Here is an 18,283-nt window from a genome sequence, read left to right on the forward strand (position 1 = left end):
ATGTCATCTGCAAAGATAGAGAGTTTGACTTCTTCATTGCCAATCTGAATACTTTTTATTTCTCATCATTGTCTGATTGCTGTTGCTAGGACTTCTAATACTACGTTGAACAAGAGTGGTAAGAGTGGGTATCCTTGTCATGTTCCTGATCTCAAAGGGAAGGCTGTCAGCTTATTCCCATTGAGGATGATATCTGCTGTGGGTTTTTCACAGATAGATTTTATGAAGTTGAGGAATGTTACCTCTATCCCTATACTTTGAAGTCTTTTAATCAGGAATGGATGCTGGGTTTTGTCAAATGCTTTTTCTGCATCAATTGAGAGGACCATGTGGTTCTTCTCTCTTCTTATATTGATTTTTTTCTATCACATTGATTGATTTGCAAATGTTGAACCATCCTTGCAACCCAGGGATGAATAATACTTGGTCATGGTAGATAATCTTTTTAATTTGCTGTTGGATCCTATTAGCTAGGATCTTGTTGTGAATCTTAGCATCCATATTCATCAGGGATATTGGTCTGAAATTGTCCTTTTTGATGGGGTCTTTGCCTGGTTTGGTTTTCAGGGTAATGCTGGCTTCATAAAAAGAGTCTGGGGCACACCTGGGTGGCTCAGTAGGTTAAAGCCTCTGCCTCCGGCTCAGGTCAAGATCCCAGGGTCCTGGGATCGAGCCCCACATCGGGCTCTCTGCTCTACAGGGAGCCTGCTTCCTCCTCTTTCTGCCTGCCTCTCTGCCTACTTGTGATCTCTATCAAATAAATAAATTAAATACTAAATAAGAAAAAATAAATAAAAGAGTCTGGAAGTTTTCTTTCTGTTTCTATTTTTAAAAGAACTTCAGAAGACTAGGTATTATTTTCCTTTGAATGTTTGGTAGAATTCCCCAGGGAATCTGTCAGGTCCTGGGTTCTAGTTTTTGGGGAGGTTTTTGATTACTGCTTCAAACTTGTTACTAGATATTGGTCTATTCAGGTTGTCAACTGCTGCCTGATTCAGTTTGGGAAGTTTATAGGTTTCCAGGAATGCATCCATTTCATGTAGCTTGCTTAACATAATGGCATATAACTTTTGATAAGAATTTCTGATAATTGTTTCTGTATCGGTGTTAGTTGTGATCTCTCCCTTTTCATTCATAATTGTATTAATTTGGGTCCTCTCTCTTTTCTTTTGGGTCATTTTGCCCAATGGTTTATCAATCTTATTCTTTCCAAAAACCAGCTTCTAGTTTCATTGGTGTATTCTACCATATCTCTAGTTTCTATCTCATCAATCTGTGCTCTAATCTTGATTATTTCCCTTCTTGTGTGTTGGGTTGGCTTAAGTTGTTGTTGATTATCCAGTTCGTTAAGGTGTAGACAGCTTGTGTATTCTGGATTTTTCAGTTGTTCTGACTGAGACTTGGATGGTTATGTATTTCCCCCTTAGGGCTGCCTTTACCATATTCCATAGGTTTTGGACCAATATGTCTTCATTCGTATTGGTTTCCATGAATTTTTTATGTTCTTTGTTGATTTCCTGGTTGATCCAAGCATTATTAAGCAGGGTAGCATTTAGTTTCCAAGTGTTTGAATTTGTTCCAAAATTTTCTTGTGATTGGATACTAGTTTCAAAGCATTGTGGTCTGAGAATATGCAGGGAATAATCTCTATCTTTTGTTATCAGGTGGACCCTGATTTGTAACCCAATATGTGGTCTACTCTGTAGAAAGTTCCATGTGCACTCAAGAAGAATGAGTATTCTGTTGTTCTAGGGTTGAATGTGCTGTATATATCTATGAAGTTCATCTGGTCCAACGTGTCATTCAAAGCTCTTGTTTACTGATTTTCTGCTTAGATGATCTATTACTGAGAGTATCATGTTAAGATCCCCTATTATTAATGTAATCATATCAATATGACTCTTTATTTTGATTAACAATTGGCATATGTAGTTGGCCGCTCCCATATTGGGGGCATAAATATTTAGAATTGTTAGATCTTTTTGGTGGATAGACCCTTTAAGAATGATGTAGTGTCCTTCTGTATCTCTGACTACAGTCTTTAGTTTAAAATCCAATTTATCTGATATGGGAATCACTACCCCAGCTTTCTTTTAAGGCCCATTGACATGAAAGATGATTCTCTATCCCTTCACTTTCAGTCTGAATGAATCTTTAGGTTCCAGATGGGTCTCTTGTAGACAGCATATGGACGGGTTCTATTGTTTTTCCAATCTGTAATCCTGTGCATTTTATGGGAGCATTTAAGCCATTTATATTGAGAGTGGTTATTGAGAGGTAAGTTTTTATTGACATCATGTTGCCTGTGAAGCCCTTGTTTCTATAGATTGTCTCTGTAAGTTTCTGTTCTATGTCTTTCTTAGGTTTTTTCTTCTTTTATAGAATCCCCGTTAATATTTCTTGTAATGTTGGCTTGGTGGTTACATACTCTTTTAAACCTTGCTGGTCTTGGAAGCTCTTTATCTCTCCATCCATTTTGAATGTCAGCCTTACTGGGTAAAGTATTCTTGACTGCATATTCTTCTCATTTATTGTCCTATATATGTCTTGCCAGCCCTTTCTGGTTTGCCAGGTTTCTGTGGACAGGTCTGACCTTCCTCTGTACACAAGGAATCTCTTCCCCCTAGCTTCTGTCAGAAGCTCCTGTCTAAAATTGTGATTTGTCAGTCTCACAGTCAAGTGTTTCAAGGTCTTTCTAGATTCGTTGATCTTGAGGGGTGTTCTCTCTGCCTCTAGGACATGAATGCTTGTTCCATTCCCCAAACTGGGAAAATTTTCATCCAGAATTTGTTCAACTATATCTTCTAGTCTTCTCTCTTTCTCCATCCTCTATGGGATCCCAATAATTCTAATATTGGACTATTTTATGGGGTTATTTATTTCCCCAATTCTGTTTTCATGGCTTCTATGTTGTTTCTTCCATGCCTCCTTCTGATCCTTTTTCTCTATCAGTTTGTCCTCTAGATCACTAATTCTATGCTCTGCTTGGTTACCCTAGCTGTTAGAGTGTTTAGATTATATTGGATATCATTGATAGCACTTTTAACTTCTTTCTGGGTGGCTTTCACTTCTGCCCTTAGAGATTCTATGTTGTCACTAATGGTTTCCTCCAACCTCACCATTGCCTGGATTATTGTTACTCTGTGTTCCCTTCCCAACATACTGTTTATATCCATAGCCAAGAGTTCTGATGGAAAGGGCACAATCTCTGAATTTTTCCTCTGTTGTGTGTTCCTCCTCCTAGTTGTTTTGGTGAGAGTTGGTTGAGAAAATGTATAGCTGAATATATCAACTACAATCCAGGCAAGGTGCACCCTGGAACATTTCAGAGCAATCAGAGTCACCATCGAAAAGAAAGAAAAAAAGAAAAAGAGAGAGAAAGGATGAACAAGAGAGAGAGAGCGAGCAAAGGGAAGACCAAGCCAGAATAAGCCCCCACAAGTAAGATTTATATGGTATAAAAACAAAAACCGAGAAACAAAAAGACTGACAGATAAATGACAAAAAAAAAAAAAAAGAACCTAGTCAAAGTGAACCCCAAGGATGAGATTTATATACTACCAGAACAATAACAAATACACATAAACACTGACAGAAGAAAAAGTTGGGAGGGTGGTTATAAATCCTCAGTGTGGCAAGGAAGGGTATTTTGATTCTTCCTGGGTCACATACTCTTTTAAACCTTGAAATGAAAGTGGATGTATCTTTACACACTTAACTCCCTTTATCTCAACTTCCCAGAGATAAAGGGAGATTAAAACTGGTTTATATATAGGGGTAGTATTGATTAGCGAAAGAGGATTACCTTGAAGCTTATATGTATATTAAAGAAAAGAAAAGGAAAGGAAAAACACAGGTATATGTATTTAAAAAGTTCAAGTTAAAAGGCTATTATGCACTGGGGAGGGTATGTGCTCTGGTGAGTGCCGTGAAGTGTGTAAACCGTGAAGTGTGTAAACCTTCTGTGATTCACAGACCTGTACTCCTGGGGATAAAAATACATTATATGTTTACAAAACATTTTTAAAAATGAAAAAAAGTCTATTATGGAATATGTTTATTAAACCTCTAGTTGTAATAGTAAGCAGGTTAAAAATTTTTAAAAGAACAAGAAAAATGAGAACTAATTAAGAATAAATGTTGTATCTATGAAATACACAGATTTTAAGGCAATACCGGGTGCTTATTATATTGTTTTCCCCTGATGTTTGGGTTTTACAGTTTTATGGGGACACTGTGGTGGTTGTCCTCTTGTTCTCTTCCTTGCTTTCTGGGGGAGGGACCTGCCACATTGTTTTTCAGTGTTGCTTGGGTTTAGTCCTCCTGCCCCCTATCAAGGGGCTGGGCTGTCTGGAAACCAGTTTTTCAGGCTTTTGTTTTCTGGAGGCTTTTGTTCTTTGGAAGCTTTCTGCTGCTTTTCAGAGGTTTGGTGGAAAGCAAACTGCACCCAGACTTCTGCCTCAGAGAGAAGCCTCAGACTGTTCCCTTCTGGGTGGTCCAGAACACACCAGATTCCACCTCCGCAAACTGCTGTACCCTGCAACCTCCCATAGGCAGTGCACATACCCAGCCACCATCTCAGGGGTCACCTGAAGTGCCCACTTGTCTTTGCACCCCCATGCCACTAAAACCACAAGTAGTATTGGTCCAGGGAGCCCACTTCCTGTAGCTGCCTTTGCTGAGACTGCTGTCTGGGGTTCAGACCTCAGGGTTACACAGGTTGCCTATGAAGGATCCCGGCCAGAGATTGTGCTGAGTTCATTCAGGCCCGGGCTTCGATCATCCAGACCCTCCTCTGGTCCTTGAAACTGCTGACTACCACTCACACAGAGCTTTCTCAGGTGCGGGTGGGGAGTGGGTCAGATCCTGGTTGTGCAGTGTTCGTAGAGTGCAAAAGGCTGTAGTTCTAGAGAGTGCAGGCTGGCAACCAAACCAGACTCTCTCATGCAGGGACGGGAGCGTGCCCAGCCAAGTGGTGGTGCAAACTGCACAACCCCAGGGGCTCAGGGACCAGGAACTGGAGGCTTCACCACACTCTCTTTGGCCCAGGTGGTCGCAGTGATAGCTGTCCATGCCCAGTGATAGCTTAGGCCCATGCCCATGACTGCCCAACTTCACCAGTTTCCCATTAAGATCTTTTGCTTTTTTTGAGTGTTTTTAACCAGACTCCAAGTTAATGCTGGTCCCCAATCACAGGGCATTTTCATATTGCATATTACTTTCCAATGGGTCACTTCTGGTGGCTCCCTTCCCCGTCTGTTTATCCTCTGATATCAGACCGAGCGTCCCCACTCTGTTTTTCCTCTCCACTGGTGTGTTCTGTCCCTGTAGACATCCAGAAGTGTATAATACTACATCTCAGGCTTATTTCATGGGTGTTCAAAGTCTTCTGGGAGATAATTAACTCTCTTAAGGGGACCGGTTGAAACAGGGTCTCCTACTTCTCTGCCATCTTGCTCCCTCTTCTCTCATTGATCTGTTTTATTGGGTATATTTTAGGTTCTGTTTCATTTATTTTTGCTTTAGTCTTTATTATTTCCTTCCTTCTCCTGGTTTTAGGCTTTGTTTATTATTCATTCTCTAGCTCCTTTAATTATAAGTTTAGGTAATTTAAATCTTTTTTGCCTCTTGAGGTAGACCTCTATTCCTATATCTACTTCCATCTTAGGACCACTTTTGCTGCATTCCATACATTTTGGACCATCATATTTTCATTTTCATTTAATTTCATTTTGTTTCCATGTATTTTTTAATTTATTCTTTAAATTCCTGTTTGACCCATTCATTGTTCAGTAGCATATTGTTTAACCTCTATGTGGCCTTTCCAAATTTTTTCTTGTGGTTGACTTCAGGTTTCATAGCCTTGTGGTCAGAAAAGATGCATGGTATGTTCTCAGTCTTTTCATACTTGTTGAGGTCTTATTTGTGACATAGTATGTGATCTATTTTGGAGAATGTCCCATGCACACTTGAAAACAGTGCATATTGTGCTGTTTTAGGATGGAATGTCCTGAATATATCTGTTAAATATATCTGATCCAGGTTCTCATTCAACACCATTGTTTTCTTGATTTTCTTGTTGGTTTTCTGTTTAGATGATGTGTACATTGATGTAAGTTGGGGTGTTCAAGTCCCCTATTATAGTATTACTTTCAGTGAGTTCCTTAAAGTTTGTTACTGTTTTATATATTTCCATGCTACCATGTTGTGGGCATAAATATTTACAATTGTTATATCTTCTTCTTGGGTTGCCCTCTTTATTATGATATATTTCCTTTCTCTATCTCTTGTTACAGTCTTCGGTTTAAACTCTAGTTTGTCCAATATAAGTATTGCTAATCTGGCTTTCTTCTGATATCCTTTTGTAAGATAAAAAATTCTCCATCGTCTCTTCAATCTGCAGGTGTCTTTAAGTCTAAAATTAATTTCTTGTTGGCAGCATATTAATGGGTTTATTATTTTATCCATTTCAACACCTTATGTCTTTTGATTGGAGCATTTAATCTGTTTACATTCAGAGTAATTAGTGATAGATACATATTTAGTGCCATTTCATTATTTGTTGTTTCTGGACATATTCTGTGTTCCTTTCTTGTCCTTTTCAGTTTTGGTCTTTCCTTTCCACTCAAAGAGTTCCCTTTAATATTTCTTGTAGGGATGTTTTAGTGATTATGAACTCCTTTATTTTTTGCTTCTCTGAGAAACTCTTTTTCTCCCCTTCTATTCTGAATGACAGCCCTGCCACGTAGAGTATTCTTGGCTGCATATTTTTCCTATATAGCACTTTGAATACATCTTGCTTCTGTCTTGCCATGTTTCTGTTGAGAAATCTGCAGCTGGCCTTATGAGTCTCCACTGTAAGTTAGGGAGTTCTTTATCTTTCTGCTTTAAGATATTTTCTTTATCATTATATTTTGAAAATTTAATTACAGCATATTCTAACGTTGGCCTGATGTTGTTGATTTTGATGTGAGTTTTCTGTGTATCTCGGATCTGAATAACTGTTTCTTTCTCCAGATAAGGAAATTTTTAGCTATGATTTGCTGAAGCAAATTTTCTGCCCCCTTTTCTCTCTTCTTCTGGGACTGCTAAAACACAAATGTTATTACATTTGATGGAGTCACTGAGTTCCCTAAAAATATTCTCATGTTCCATAATTACTTTTTCTCTTCTGTTAAGCTTCATTATTTCCCATTATTTTGTCCTCTACCTCACTTATTCACTTTTTAGTGTTCATTCCATCAAGTTTGTTTCCAATTTCAGTTATTGCATTTTCATTTCTGACTGATTCTTTTTTTTTTTTAACTCTTTTGTCTCTGTGGTAAGGGCCTCCCTGAAATCTTCCATTCTTTTCTCAAGCCCAGCAAATATCCTTGCCACCTTAATTTCTCCAACAGCCATGTTACTTATATCTGTTTCATTTGGATCTCTGGCTGTGACCTAATCTTGTTGTTTCATTTGGGATAAATCCCTGTCTTTGCATTTTTTTTCCTATGTATCTGTCTTCTTCTCTGTGTTAGAAAAGCCAGTCATATTTTCTGCTCCTGAAAGTAATGGCTTTATGAAGAAGAGGTCATACAGTATCCATGGACTGGAGCTTCAGAGACTGTCACTCATGTCTGCTGCATGTGCTCTGCTATTGTGTTTTGCTGCTCTATCCTTCAGACCAGTCATCCTCAGAGGTTCTCCTTGCCTGCTGTGGGCAGTGTTTGGTCCTTCCCCCAAATATGGCAAGTTTTAACTATGTGTGCTCTGGTCTGCTATTGAAATGAGAGCTAATACTTCTTCCACTGGAACTGAAGCACTGCAGAGTTTTCTGGTCAGGAGATGTAGTGTGGGCAAGGGTTTCTTTGGTCTTCTATAGAAGGGGCCCACCACACTGTGATTGATGAAAGCTTGACTGAGAAGGGCAGTACCACCAAAGAGCAATGGTGTGGGACCTGGTGTAAGCAGCTTGTTTTGGTGTTGTAGTGTTTCCTGCAGGTTGCTCTTTGTTTATGCTGGGGGGCTTGGGCAGGGGGAATGGTGCCAGATATCTTGTCCCTGGAGGGGTGCCTCTGTGCACACTGCCTCTCAGGAAAGCACTCCAAGAAGAGCAAATAATCTCCCCACCACGTGTCCCAATCATTTTTCAGATTGCTGTTTCCACACTCTGGGTTGTATACTGCCTTCTCTTTGGGAGCAGCACAGTACTCTTCAGGCTCTATCCCAATGAAGCCTGCTGACTTTATTTTCTTTTTAAGAGCAAAAGCCATATTTTATTCATCTTTGCATCCTCTAGGGCACCCAGCACAGTGTCTGGAGAAAATGGAGTTAATTGTTTTTTGAATAAACTCTGTTTCCATATTTGGGTTTCTCTAGTTTCTTCAATTCAGATCATTTACATAAGTTTCTTCCTCATTTCCATCCAAGTACTAACCAGGCCCGACCCTGCTTAGCTCTTCCTCATTTCCAGATAAATTTTATATGTAATAGCATTAATGGAAATTGTGAAAAGAAAAAGGTATCTATGTGCAATACCACAGTATTATGTCCATTGTATGTATAATTACCCTGTGACGAGGTGCTCATCAAGGAACATTAACAGGTGAGATAGTTCTTCCTTATGTGGACTGGCCAGCATACTGACCTATCCTTTTGAATGCCAGTGGGTCCCTCCATCATTTTGGCAAATCAAAACGGCCAGTATAATTAATTTTTCAAAATATTAACCACAAATGCATCTTCTAAATTGAAAATGAAAGTTCATTAGGTACTTGTTTTTTTAAAATTTTTATTTAAATTCAATTTGATTAACATAGTACGTATTATTAGTTTCAGAGGTAAAATTTAGTGATTCATCAGTTGTATGTAACACCAAGTGCTCATTACTTCAAGCCTGCTGACTTTTAAAACTCTAGGTTTTAGTAATGTGGTGTGAGCAGGGGCCTTTGCTGCTCTGCTTGGGAAGAGGCCCACCATGCTGGGATTGAGGTGAGCTTGACAGAGAAGAGCAGTTGTGCCAGAGGACCGGAGTGTGGGACTTGGTATAAGCAAGTCAAGCAGCCAGTGTAAGGGCAGAGCTGCCCTCTGTAGGTAGCTCTGTGTTTGTGTTAAAGGGTCGGGGAAGAAAGAGGCACCAGCCAACTCCTTTGTCCCCAAAGAGGCATCTCCATGAACTCTGCTTTCAGGATGGTGTTCCAGGAAGAGCGAATAATCTCCCCTCTATGTGCCCCAAGTGTTCCTCAGATCACTGTTTCCATGCTGTCTCCCCCTTGGTTGTTTGCTTGCCTCTCTCCAGGATTAGGAAGCTCCCTCAGAGCTCTATCACAGCCAAGCATGCCAAACTTTAAAACAGCAGTCTTTAAACACCCCTGGTTGGAACTCATGAAAATCAGCTGTTCCCATTTTCCCAGCCAATGGTTTTGGTGGTGCATTCCCCTGTGTGCTCCTCTCTTTCTTGTCTTTCTCCACGATCATGGCTCCTTCATTTTGCCACACCCCTGATCCATTTCTCTCCCAAACCAAGTGTCCACACTTCCTAGCTTCTTTGATTCCTCTCTCCTTAATTGTGGAGTTTGTTCTTCCTGGCTTCTTTGCTTCCTCTCTCCTTAATTGTGGAGTTTGTTCTTCCTGGCTTCAGGTTTATTTCTGGAGTATTTAGAATGATTATGATAATTATCATTAATATTATAGATAATATTATAGATATATTATATCTATATCTATATTATAGATATAGATAATTACCATTATCTAGCTGTGTTTGAGAGACAAAATGAGTCTAGAGTCCTACTCCACTACCATCTTAGCTCCCATTTCTGCCCTCCCACCCCCAGCTAACAACTTTGCATACTTGTACACATGCCTGGTGTTCATTAGGCCATGAGTACTTTCTATGGATTTTTCCACTTAAATGAATATTTTTTTGACCTGACCTTGTAAGTTCATGTACAATATGTATTGGCTAAGTACTTGTACAAAATGGGTTTGCTTATGCTTTGTGGTTGGGCCCAAGTTTCTGCTATTAAGAAGAATATATTTGTGCCAATTGTTTCTCCTATTTTTGGGCAGTTAATTCCCTTGGCCTGTTTCCCAAAATGGATCCACTGGATCAACAAGTATGAAGTATCTCAAATGTATGATTTTACATTTAATCAACATTTTTCCAGAATTCTTTATGGCTATGTAGATATAATTTTTATGGCTATGTAGATAGAAAAAGCCCAGTGTACAGTGTACAGTGCTTCCAGCAAGTGCATTAGTGTCTCTCATGCCAAAGCTCCTGCTAAATCCATTTCATAAAAAAATTATATATATTTATTTTATATTGACTAACCTGGCAACCAGAGACATAGGTGCAAGGAGGCAAGTTAGGAGACTGCTGTGATAGTCAATATCTAAGTTAAAAGGGTCTGAGTTTGGGTAATTATGAATTTAACACATTCAAATTCATCATCAATAATTGACTAAATGCCCACTATGTGCCAGGCTCATACTAAAAATGTTAGTATCTAATTAAAATTTTAATATCTTTGTAACATAATGTATTATTGGCTTTCATTATATAGATGAGGTAACTAAGACTTAGCAAATTGATATGACATACCCTAGGTCACAAAAATTGAAGTTCTAGAGCTGGGTTTCAAACAGACTTTCTGAAGGATTAAGCTGTTGGAAGAATTACACACATACACACACACACACACACACACACACACACACACACAGAAAAGAAATCCAGAGTTGTTAGTGACCAAAAATAAGTGGTTGCTAAGGGAGGTAGCCCAGATAACTTCAATACTGGGTGCTTGTTCATGAATAGTGTTCCATTTGGCTTATCATTGAACTATGTGTTCTCTTTCAGGAGACTCTGACAGTTTCAGCAAAGTGCGGCCTCCAGGAGAAAAGCCTACCATTGTTCGTCCCCCAGTGAGGCCTCCAGATCCTCCGTGCCGAACAACTACTCCCCAAAAGCCAGAACAAAAGCCAGATATTGTGGTTAGCAATGCAGGGGAAATCCCATCATCTGTGTAAGTCGAGTTTTTCCTAAACCTTGGCGTAAGGCTCATCTTAGGCCACCAGGAGTTCTTTCAGGATCATCATAATGGTTTTGAAGGGTACACAGTGCACAACCCCAGGATATCATTCACTTCATAGTCTAAGGAAATTTCACAGACAAGTCCTGTTTGTACTGTTCCTCTCAGCACCCAAGGGTGAGAGATTTAACTAATGCTGCCCCGATTTATGTTGGGTAATAAGATTACCTTCTGTTTTCATGCTCCCTTGGCTCTGGAAGTTTTTCATACTTTCTTATTATGGCTACTGTTTTTTAAAGAAATTTAATGAACAGATTTGTTCATTGTACTTGTGCCTTCAGGCTTTCTTTTTAAATCAATGATATGATTTTTTAAAAATCTTCCAAAATGACTCAGATTCTCCAGAGAGCCTCTTGTAAGGTAAGAACTGAGCCAATGTGCAGCAGGTTTTCCTGAAGTGGGACTGGAAGCTAAGGAACAAGGTATAAAGTAGCTAATGCAGGGCCACAGCCCTCTCAAGGACCAGCCTTGTATGGTCGCAACTAGCCTGACTGGTCCCTCTTCAGCTAGTGTTGGGACCCCTCTCATACACTGCCTCCCAGTATACCTTTTTCTTGTGTCTCTTGTTTTCCATAACTGTAAGATGTGGGAATAAGAATAACAAAGCCTCTATCATGTTGATTAAGTAGCTAAGTATATTTATGAAAATGTCAAAAATTTATACATTGAACCCAAGGATTTGTTTCACTTATTTCTCAAAAGAATAACCTGAATAAAAAACACATTTAGGCCACTCTGAACCATGGGAAAGCAAAGGGCATTAGGCATAGCCTTGGGGTGCTTATGGTCTCTGAGTCATTTCACATTCCGATATTTGAGTCTCTCCTTAGACCCAGGTCCTTTGCAAGTGAGGGAAGAACCTTCAGTTGGTGGCCTGTCTGGTTTATAATTTTTGTCTTGTCCATTGGCTATTGGTTTTCATACACAATCCAGAGCAACTCATGAGAATTGATTGGCCTCTGTTTGCAGGGTGGCTTCCAGGACCAGGTTCTTTGAAACAGCTTCCCGGAAAACAGGAAGGTAAGACACATAGATGACAGAAGAGAAATCAAATTACTTTTTACTAAATGGATCATGAGCATCACAGTTGCTCTTACATTCTATTTTTCTGTTTCTCTGCAGCTCCATCTCTGTCTCTCTATCCCTTTCTCTCCCCTAGTTCTGTCTCTCTGTTTCCTAGTCTCTCCCTGTACATCTGTTTTTGTCTCTGTACATATGTTTCTCTGTGTTTGTTTTTCTATATGTCTCTCTCATGATGTTTCTTTCTCTGTGTCTTTGTCATTCTCAGTCTCTCTGTCTCTCTTTGTGTTTTTGTACATCTCTGTTTCTGTCTTTGTCTCTCTGGCTCCCTATTTGTTCGTTTTACTCTTTTTCTGTATCTCTCCCCTCTGTCTCTCTTTCTTTGCCTGCTTCTATATCTGTTGTATCTTTCAGTCTCTATGTTTTTCAATCTCTTCCTCTCTTCTGCTTCTCTCTCTCTCTCTCTCTCTCTCTCTCTCACACACACCCACACACACATACAGTTCTCACTAAGTAAAATTGCACAAAAGCATGACATTCAATGTCGGTCTTATTTTTTTGTTCATTTACTTATTTAGATTCTATTATATTCTAAAAGGGCAGCTAATAGGAATATATAGAACATTACACTCTAACATAAACAGCCTTAGAATAAGCATAGCTAAACACTAGGTGGTGTGATATAAATGACCTGGAAACAATTGAGGGAACAAAAATACAAACAGGTTCTTGCTTTCCACTCTAGACCCACTAAAACAGAATCTCTAAGAGTGGGACCTGGGAATCTATTTTTTTTATTTCCTTCTTTTCTACCTTCCTTCCAGTTAGTTTGTTTTTAAAACTTCTAAAGTATTGGTACAAATTGTCCAAAGCCTGGCATTTGGGACCCTTTAGACAAAAATACCTAAAGAAATAGTTGCTTAGCTTTTAGGGACCCTTTTGTGAGTTTGCTCCATGTTGCTTTTTAGAGAGTTTGAAATTGCGCTTCCTGATGGTTGATAAGAGTATAAATGTTCAAGGTGGTCAGTTAAAATAACAATGTGCCTTTACCAGCAGTGGAGCTAGGGTAACTTTAACATCATCTAGTCAAAACTCTGAGACCTAACTCATCAAGTTGGGTATTCGTCCTTTCTGATGGAGGCATAATACTCCATAGTGTATATGGACCATCATATGGATTGATATGATTGTCTGTTTTGTGTGTGTTGAGTTTGAGGAGTTCATTATAGATCCTGGATATCAACCTTTTGTCTGTACTGTCATTCGCAAATATCTTCTCCCATTCCGTGGGTTGCCTCTTTGTTTTCTTGACTGTTTCCTTTGCTGTGCAGAAGCTTTTGATTTTGATGAAGTCCCAAAAGTTCATCTTCGCTTTTGTTTGTTTTGGCTTTGGAGACATATCTTGAAAGAAGTTGCTGTGGCTGATATCGAAGAGTTTACTGCCTATGTTCTCCTCTAGGATTCTGATGGATTCCTGTCTCACATTGAGGTCTTTTATCCATTTCAAGTTTATCTTTGTGAATGGTGTAAGAGAATGGTCAAGTTTCATTCTTCTACATATAGCTGCCCAGTTTTCCCAGCACCATTTATTGAAGAGACTGTCTTTTTAACACTGTATATTTTTTCCTGTTTTGTCAAAGATTATTTGACCATAGAGTTGAGGGTCCATATCTGGGCTCTCTACTCTGTTCCACTGGTCTATGTGTCTGTTTATATGCCAGTACCATGCTGTCTTGGTGATCACAGCTTTGTAGCATATCTTCTTTATGCATTCATCTATTGAAAGGCATCTTGGCTCTTTCCACAATTTGGTGATCGTGGTCATTGCTGCTGTGAGCACTGGGATACAGTTGGCCCTTCTTTTCACTGCATCTGTATCTTTGGGGTCAATAACCAGTAGTGCAATTGCAGGGTCATAGGGTAGCTCTATTTTTAATTTTTTTAGGAATTTCCACACTGTTTTCCAAAGTGGCTGCACCAACTTGCATTCCCAACAACAGTGTAAGAGGGTTCCCCTTTTTCCACATCCTCTCCAATACTTGTTGGTTACTGTCTTATTAAATTTGGCCATTCTAACTGGTGTAATGTGGCACCTCATTGTGGTTTTAATTTGAATCTCCCTGATGACTAATGATGATGAACATTTTTTCATTTGTCTGTTATCCATTTGTATGTCTTTGGAGAAGTGTCTATTCATGTCTTCTGCCCATTTTTTTGATGTGATTATCTGTTTTTTGAGTGTGGAGATTGAGGAGTTCTTTATAGATATTGGATATCAGCCCATTGTCTCTAGCATCATTTGTGAGTATCTTCTCCAATTCTGTGGGTTGCCTCTTTGTTTTGTTGACTGTTTCCTTTGCTGTTCAGAAGCTTATGATCTTGATGAAGTCCAAAAAGTTCATTTTTGCTTTTGTTTCATTTGCTTTTGGAGACATGTCTTGAAAGAAGGTGTTGTGGCCGATGTCAAAGAGGTTGCTGCCTATATTCTCTTCTAGGATTTTGATTAATTCCTCAGGCCAACTTCTAATAGGTAAACTATAGCCAAACTGATGTTGAGAGTGTGAAAAATTGGTAAATTCTGAGCTTTGTCACCTACTGTTCAGGGAATTCTTGGACCAATCCAGAAAATAAGGGGGCTAATGCCAAACCAGGAACGGCAGGCTAGAGTACCACTCTACTTCTCCTCTATTTAGGCCTCTGGAACCTAAATTTAATCCTGTTCCTTAACCCCAGATTCCATCTTGGCAGGAGTGTGGACAAGAGTGAAGTGAATACACCTGTCCTCCAGTGTGTCATGAGCCATAAAGCCATACGGGTTTCTCCCATTTATATCCACATAGGAAAAAACACCTCTTCTGTCTATGGTCCCACCTTGTAACCACCACTTACACCAGTACATCTACATGCTGGACACTGGTCAAGATCCTCAGATTATCCACATCAGTACCATCTACAGACATTGTTTGCAAGCTCTTCTCTCATCTGTGATGAAAATAATGATCTGTTTCAATTTTGATTGTACCTTTATGCTTCCCATTTTTACCTAACTGTAGCCTGACATTTGAATCATGTTACTTCCTCATTCATCTCTCTTCATCAACCAATAAAAAACTTAGAACTTATGTGAAAATGAGAAGTGGTCCATCAAAAAAGAGAAGGAAGGGGAAGATGTTTCAGCAAGGCAGAACAGCTTATGCAAGACAGGTTCAGTAAGTGATTAATGTTGCACTTTAGCTACAGTATGGGGGTGAAAAGAGGGAAGCTTAGCTGGAGGTGAGGCCAGAAAGATAGACTTGGACCAGATTGTAAAGACCTTACAGGAAATACCAAGGTAAGGAATTTGGTCCTTAGACTATAATCCTTAGGGAATCATGGAACTTGTAAGCATGACAATGCATATTCAGAGATGACTGCATTGTAAAAAGCAAAACAAGACAAAACAAAACAAAAACAAAAAACCTCATTATTTTAATAATGGGAAAGAAGGTGGGAAAGCAAAGACTGGAGACAGAGATCAATTAGGAGACTAATCATCATCACAACAGTTGATGAGGCCCTAATCTATGGCATTGCCAGTGAAATGGAAAAGGACAGATGTGAGGTAGACGCAAGAAGACCTGTGACTTTTCAGAGAGCATTGGTTAGTCTCCCCTTCCAATTTCCCCCAACTCACTTCTCCTTTCCAACTCCCAATGTCCTCACATTTTATTCTTCATGCTCCACAGGTAAGTGAAATGATATGATAATTGACTCTCTGGTGGTGGGTATTAAGGAGGGCAGATTTATGCACCACACCCAGTGAATTGAATCTTGGAACAACACTGAATCTTGGAACACTGAAAAAAAAATTAAATTAAATAAAAAAAAAGAAATGTATCCTAAGAAAATTATCATACATATAAAATTATCATGTAAGTGCATGAAGGTTAACTTATAAGGTTATTCATTGCTAGACTGCTTAGAATATAAAAAAAAGAAGTAATTCAAATGGCCAATGAGAGTTGATTTCAATAAATTATGGTACATACACACACACACACACACACACACACACATGCATTTGATGGGCAGCTGGGTGGCTCAGTCAGTTAAGCATCTGCCTTTGGCTCAGTTCATGAAACCAGGGTCCCAGAATTGAGCCTCACATTGGGCTTCCTGCTCAGGAGGGACTGTGCATCTCCCTCTCCCTCTGCCCATACCACTTGTGCTCTTGATATCTCTCTTTCTCTCTCTCTCAAATAAATCAATAATATCTGAAAAAAAACATGGAGCATTGGAGAAGGATTAAGAGGGAAAAAAGTCTAACCTGGAAAATTAAGTAGATGGTAATAATAATTAATCATCAAAAAACAGGTTTTGTGGGAAAGTTGCTCCCCTCAATTTTGGACACAGTGTTTTGAAGACCCTGTGAAATATCCAGACAGAAATGCCCAGTACAGGTTGAGAGAAAAATGGTAGTGGAGTAGGAGGACCCTTGGCTTGCCTCATCCAATGAACACACTAGATAAATAAAAATCATCAGAAATAGACATGAAGACTGTCAGAAAAACTCCTCAAGTAAAGGGAGAGAAGAGGCCTCATTAAAGAAGGTAAGAAGGGGAGAGAGGAGGCTTAGGGGAGAAAGGGATCCCGGGTGCTGTGGAGGGGAGGTCGTTGTAGTTATAGACAAAGGCAAGAGAGAGACCGGCACACAGAGGAATGTACAAAAAGAACATTTCCCTAAAGTCATTGGCTTGAAAAATGAGAGTGTTTGATTTTCCTGAATTCTTTCACTCAGAGGGGCTTAAAACCTGGAGTGTTAAAGGAGAATGGGTTTGGCTGAGCTAGAGGCCTGAAGGCACTGTGTTGCTCCTGGAAAGAAGGCAGGCAAACAACCCAGAAACAGACAGCATGGAAAAAGTAATCTGAAGAACACCTGTAGAACACAGAGGGGAGACTGTTCACTTATCTCAGAGTACATCTCTGAGAGACAGTGTTCACAGAGATACCTCCAGGAATAGAGGAGTTGGATGGTGCCATTTCACTGCCCACCCTTCAGCATAAGCACAAAGCACCTGCAGGAAGCACATCAAACAAAGCCTAAATACAGGGGAAAGAAGGAAATAATAAAGACTAAAGTAAAAATAAATGAAAGAGAAGCTTAAAAAAAATAAAAGAGATCAATGAAAGCACGAACTGTTTATTTGAAAAAAAGTAAATAAAGTTGATAAACCTCTAGCCATACTTAACCAAAAAAGAAAAGAGAAAGGACCAAAATAAATAATATCACAAATGAGAAGGAGAAATAACCAAAACCATGGATGTGCAAGCAATTAGAATATTGTGAAAAACTATATGCTAGCAAAGTGGACAGCCTGGGAGAAACTGATACATTCCTGAATAGATACATTTATATTCCCAACATATAAATGACCAAAAGTGAAACGGGAAGATATAGAATGCTTCAGCAAACTGAAAACCAGCAAAGAAATTGAATCAGCAATCAAGAGTCTCCCAACAAATAAAAGTCCAGGGCCAGATGGCTTCCCAGGGGAATTCTACCAAACATTTAAAGAACAGTTAATGCCTATTCCAAAAAATAGAAAAGGAAGAAAAACTTCTAAATTCATTCTCTGAGGCCAGCATTACCCTGATACCAAAACCAGATGAAGACTCCATTAAACAAGAGAACAAGAGGCCAACATTCCTGATGAATATGGTTGCAAAAATTCTCAATAAAATACTAGCAAACCAAATCCAACAGTACATTAAAAGAATCATTCACCAGGATCAACTGGGATGTATTCCTGGGCTGCAAGCGTGGCTCACTATTCAACAATCAATCTACGGGATATGCCACATTAACAAAAGAAAGGAAAAGAACCATATGATCCTTTCAATAGATGCAGGGAAAAAATGTGACAATGTGCAACATCCATTCATGATAAAAACCCTCAACAAAGTAGGGTTAGAGGGACCCTCTAAGATACCTCAGTGTAATGAAGGCCATTTATGAAAAGCCCATTGCTAATATCATCCCTATGGGGAAAAACTGAGCTTTGCCTCTATGGTCAGGAACAAGACAACGGATGTCTTCTCTCACCACTGTTATTTAACATAGCACTGGAAGGCCCAGCCACAGGAAGCATACAGCAAAAAGAAATAAAAGGCATCCAGATCACCAGGAAGAAGTGAAACATTCACTA

At 39.3% G+C, this 18,283-nt stretch overlaps 1 protein-coding gene across 13 annotated transcripts in view; it reads left to right on the forward strand.

Moving 5' to 3' along the window:
* Positions 1–18,283, forward strand: part of OPHN1 (oligophrenin 1) — a 559,221-nt gene that overhangs the window by 516,467 nt on the left and 24,471 nt on the right. For all 13 annotated transcript variants that reach the window (XM_082716849.1, XM_082716844.1, XM_082716848.1 and 10 more), the window contains 2 exons: positions 10,847–11,012; positions 12,048–12,098. In XM_082716849.1, coding sequence (XP_082572975.1) covers positions 10,847–11,012; positions 12,048–12,098 — 217 coding nt within the window. The remainder of the gene's footprint in view (positions 1–10,846; positions 11,013–12,047; positions 12,099–18,283) is intronic.

The sequence above is a fragment of the Mustela nivalis genome, assembly GCF_964662115.1.
Source record: "Mustela nivalis genome assembly, chromosome: X".
In the NCBI taxonomy this organism is placed as follows: domain Eukaryota; kingdom Metazoa; phylum Chordata; class Mammalia; order Carnivora; family Mustelidae; genus Mustela; species Mustela nivalis.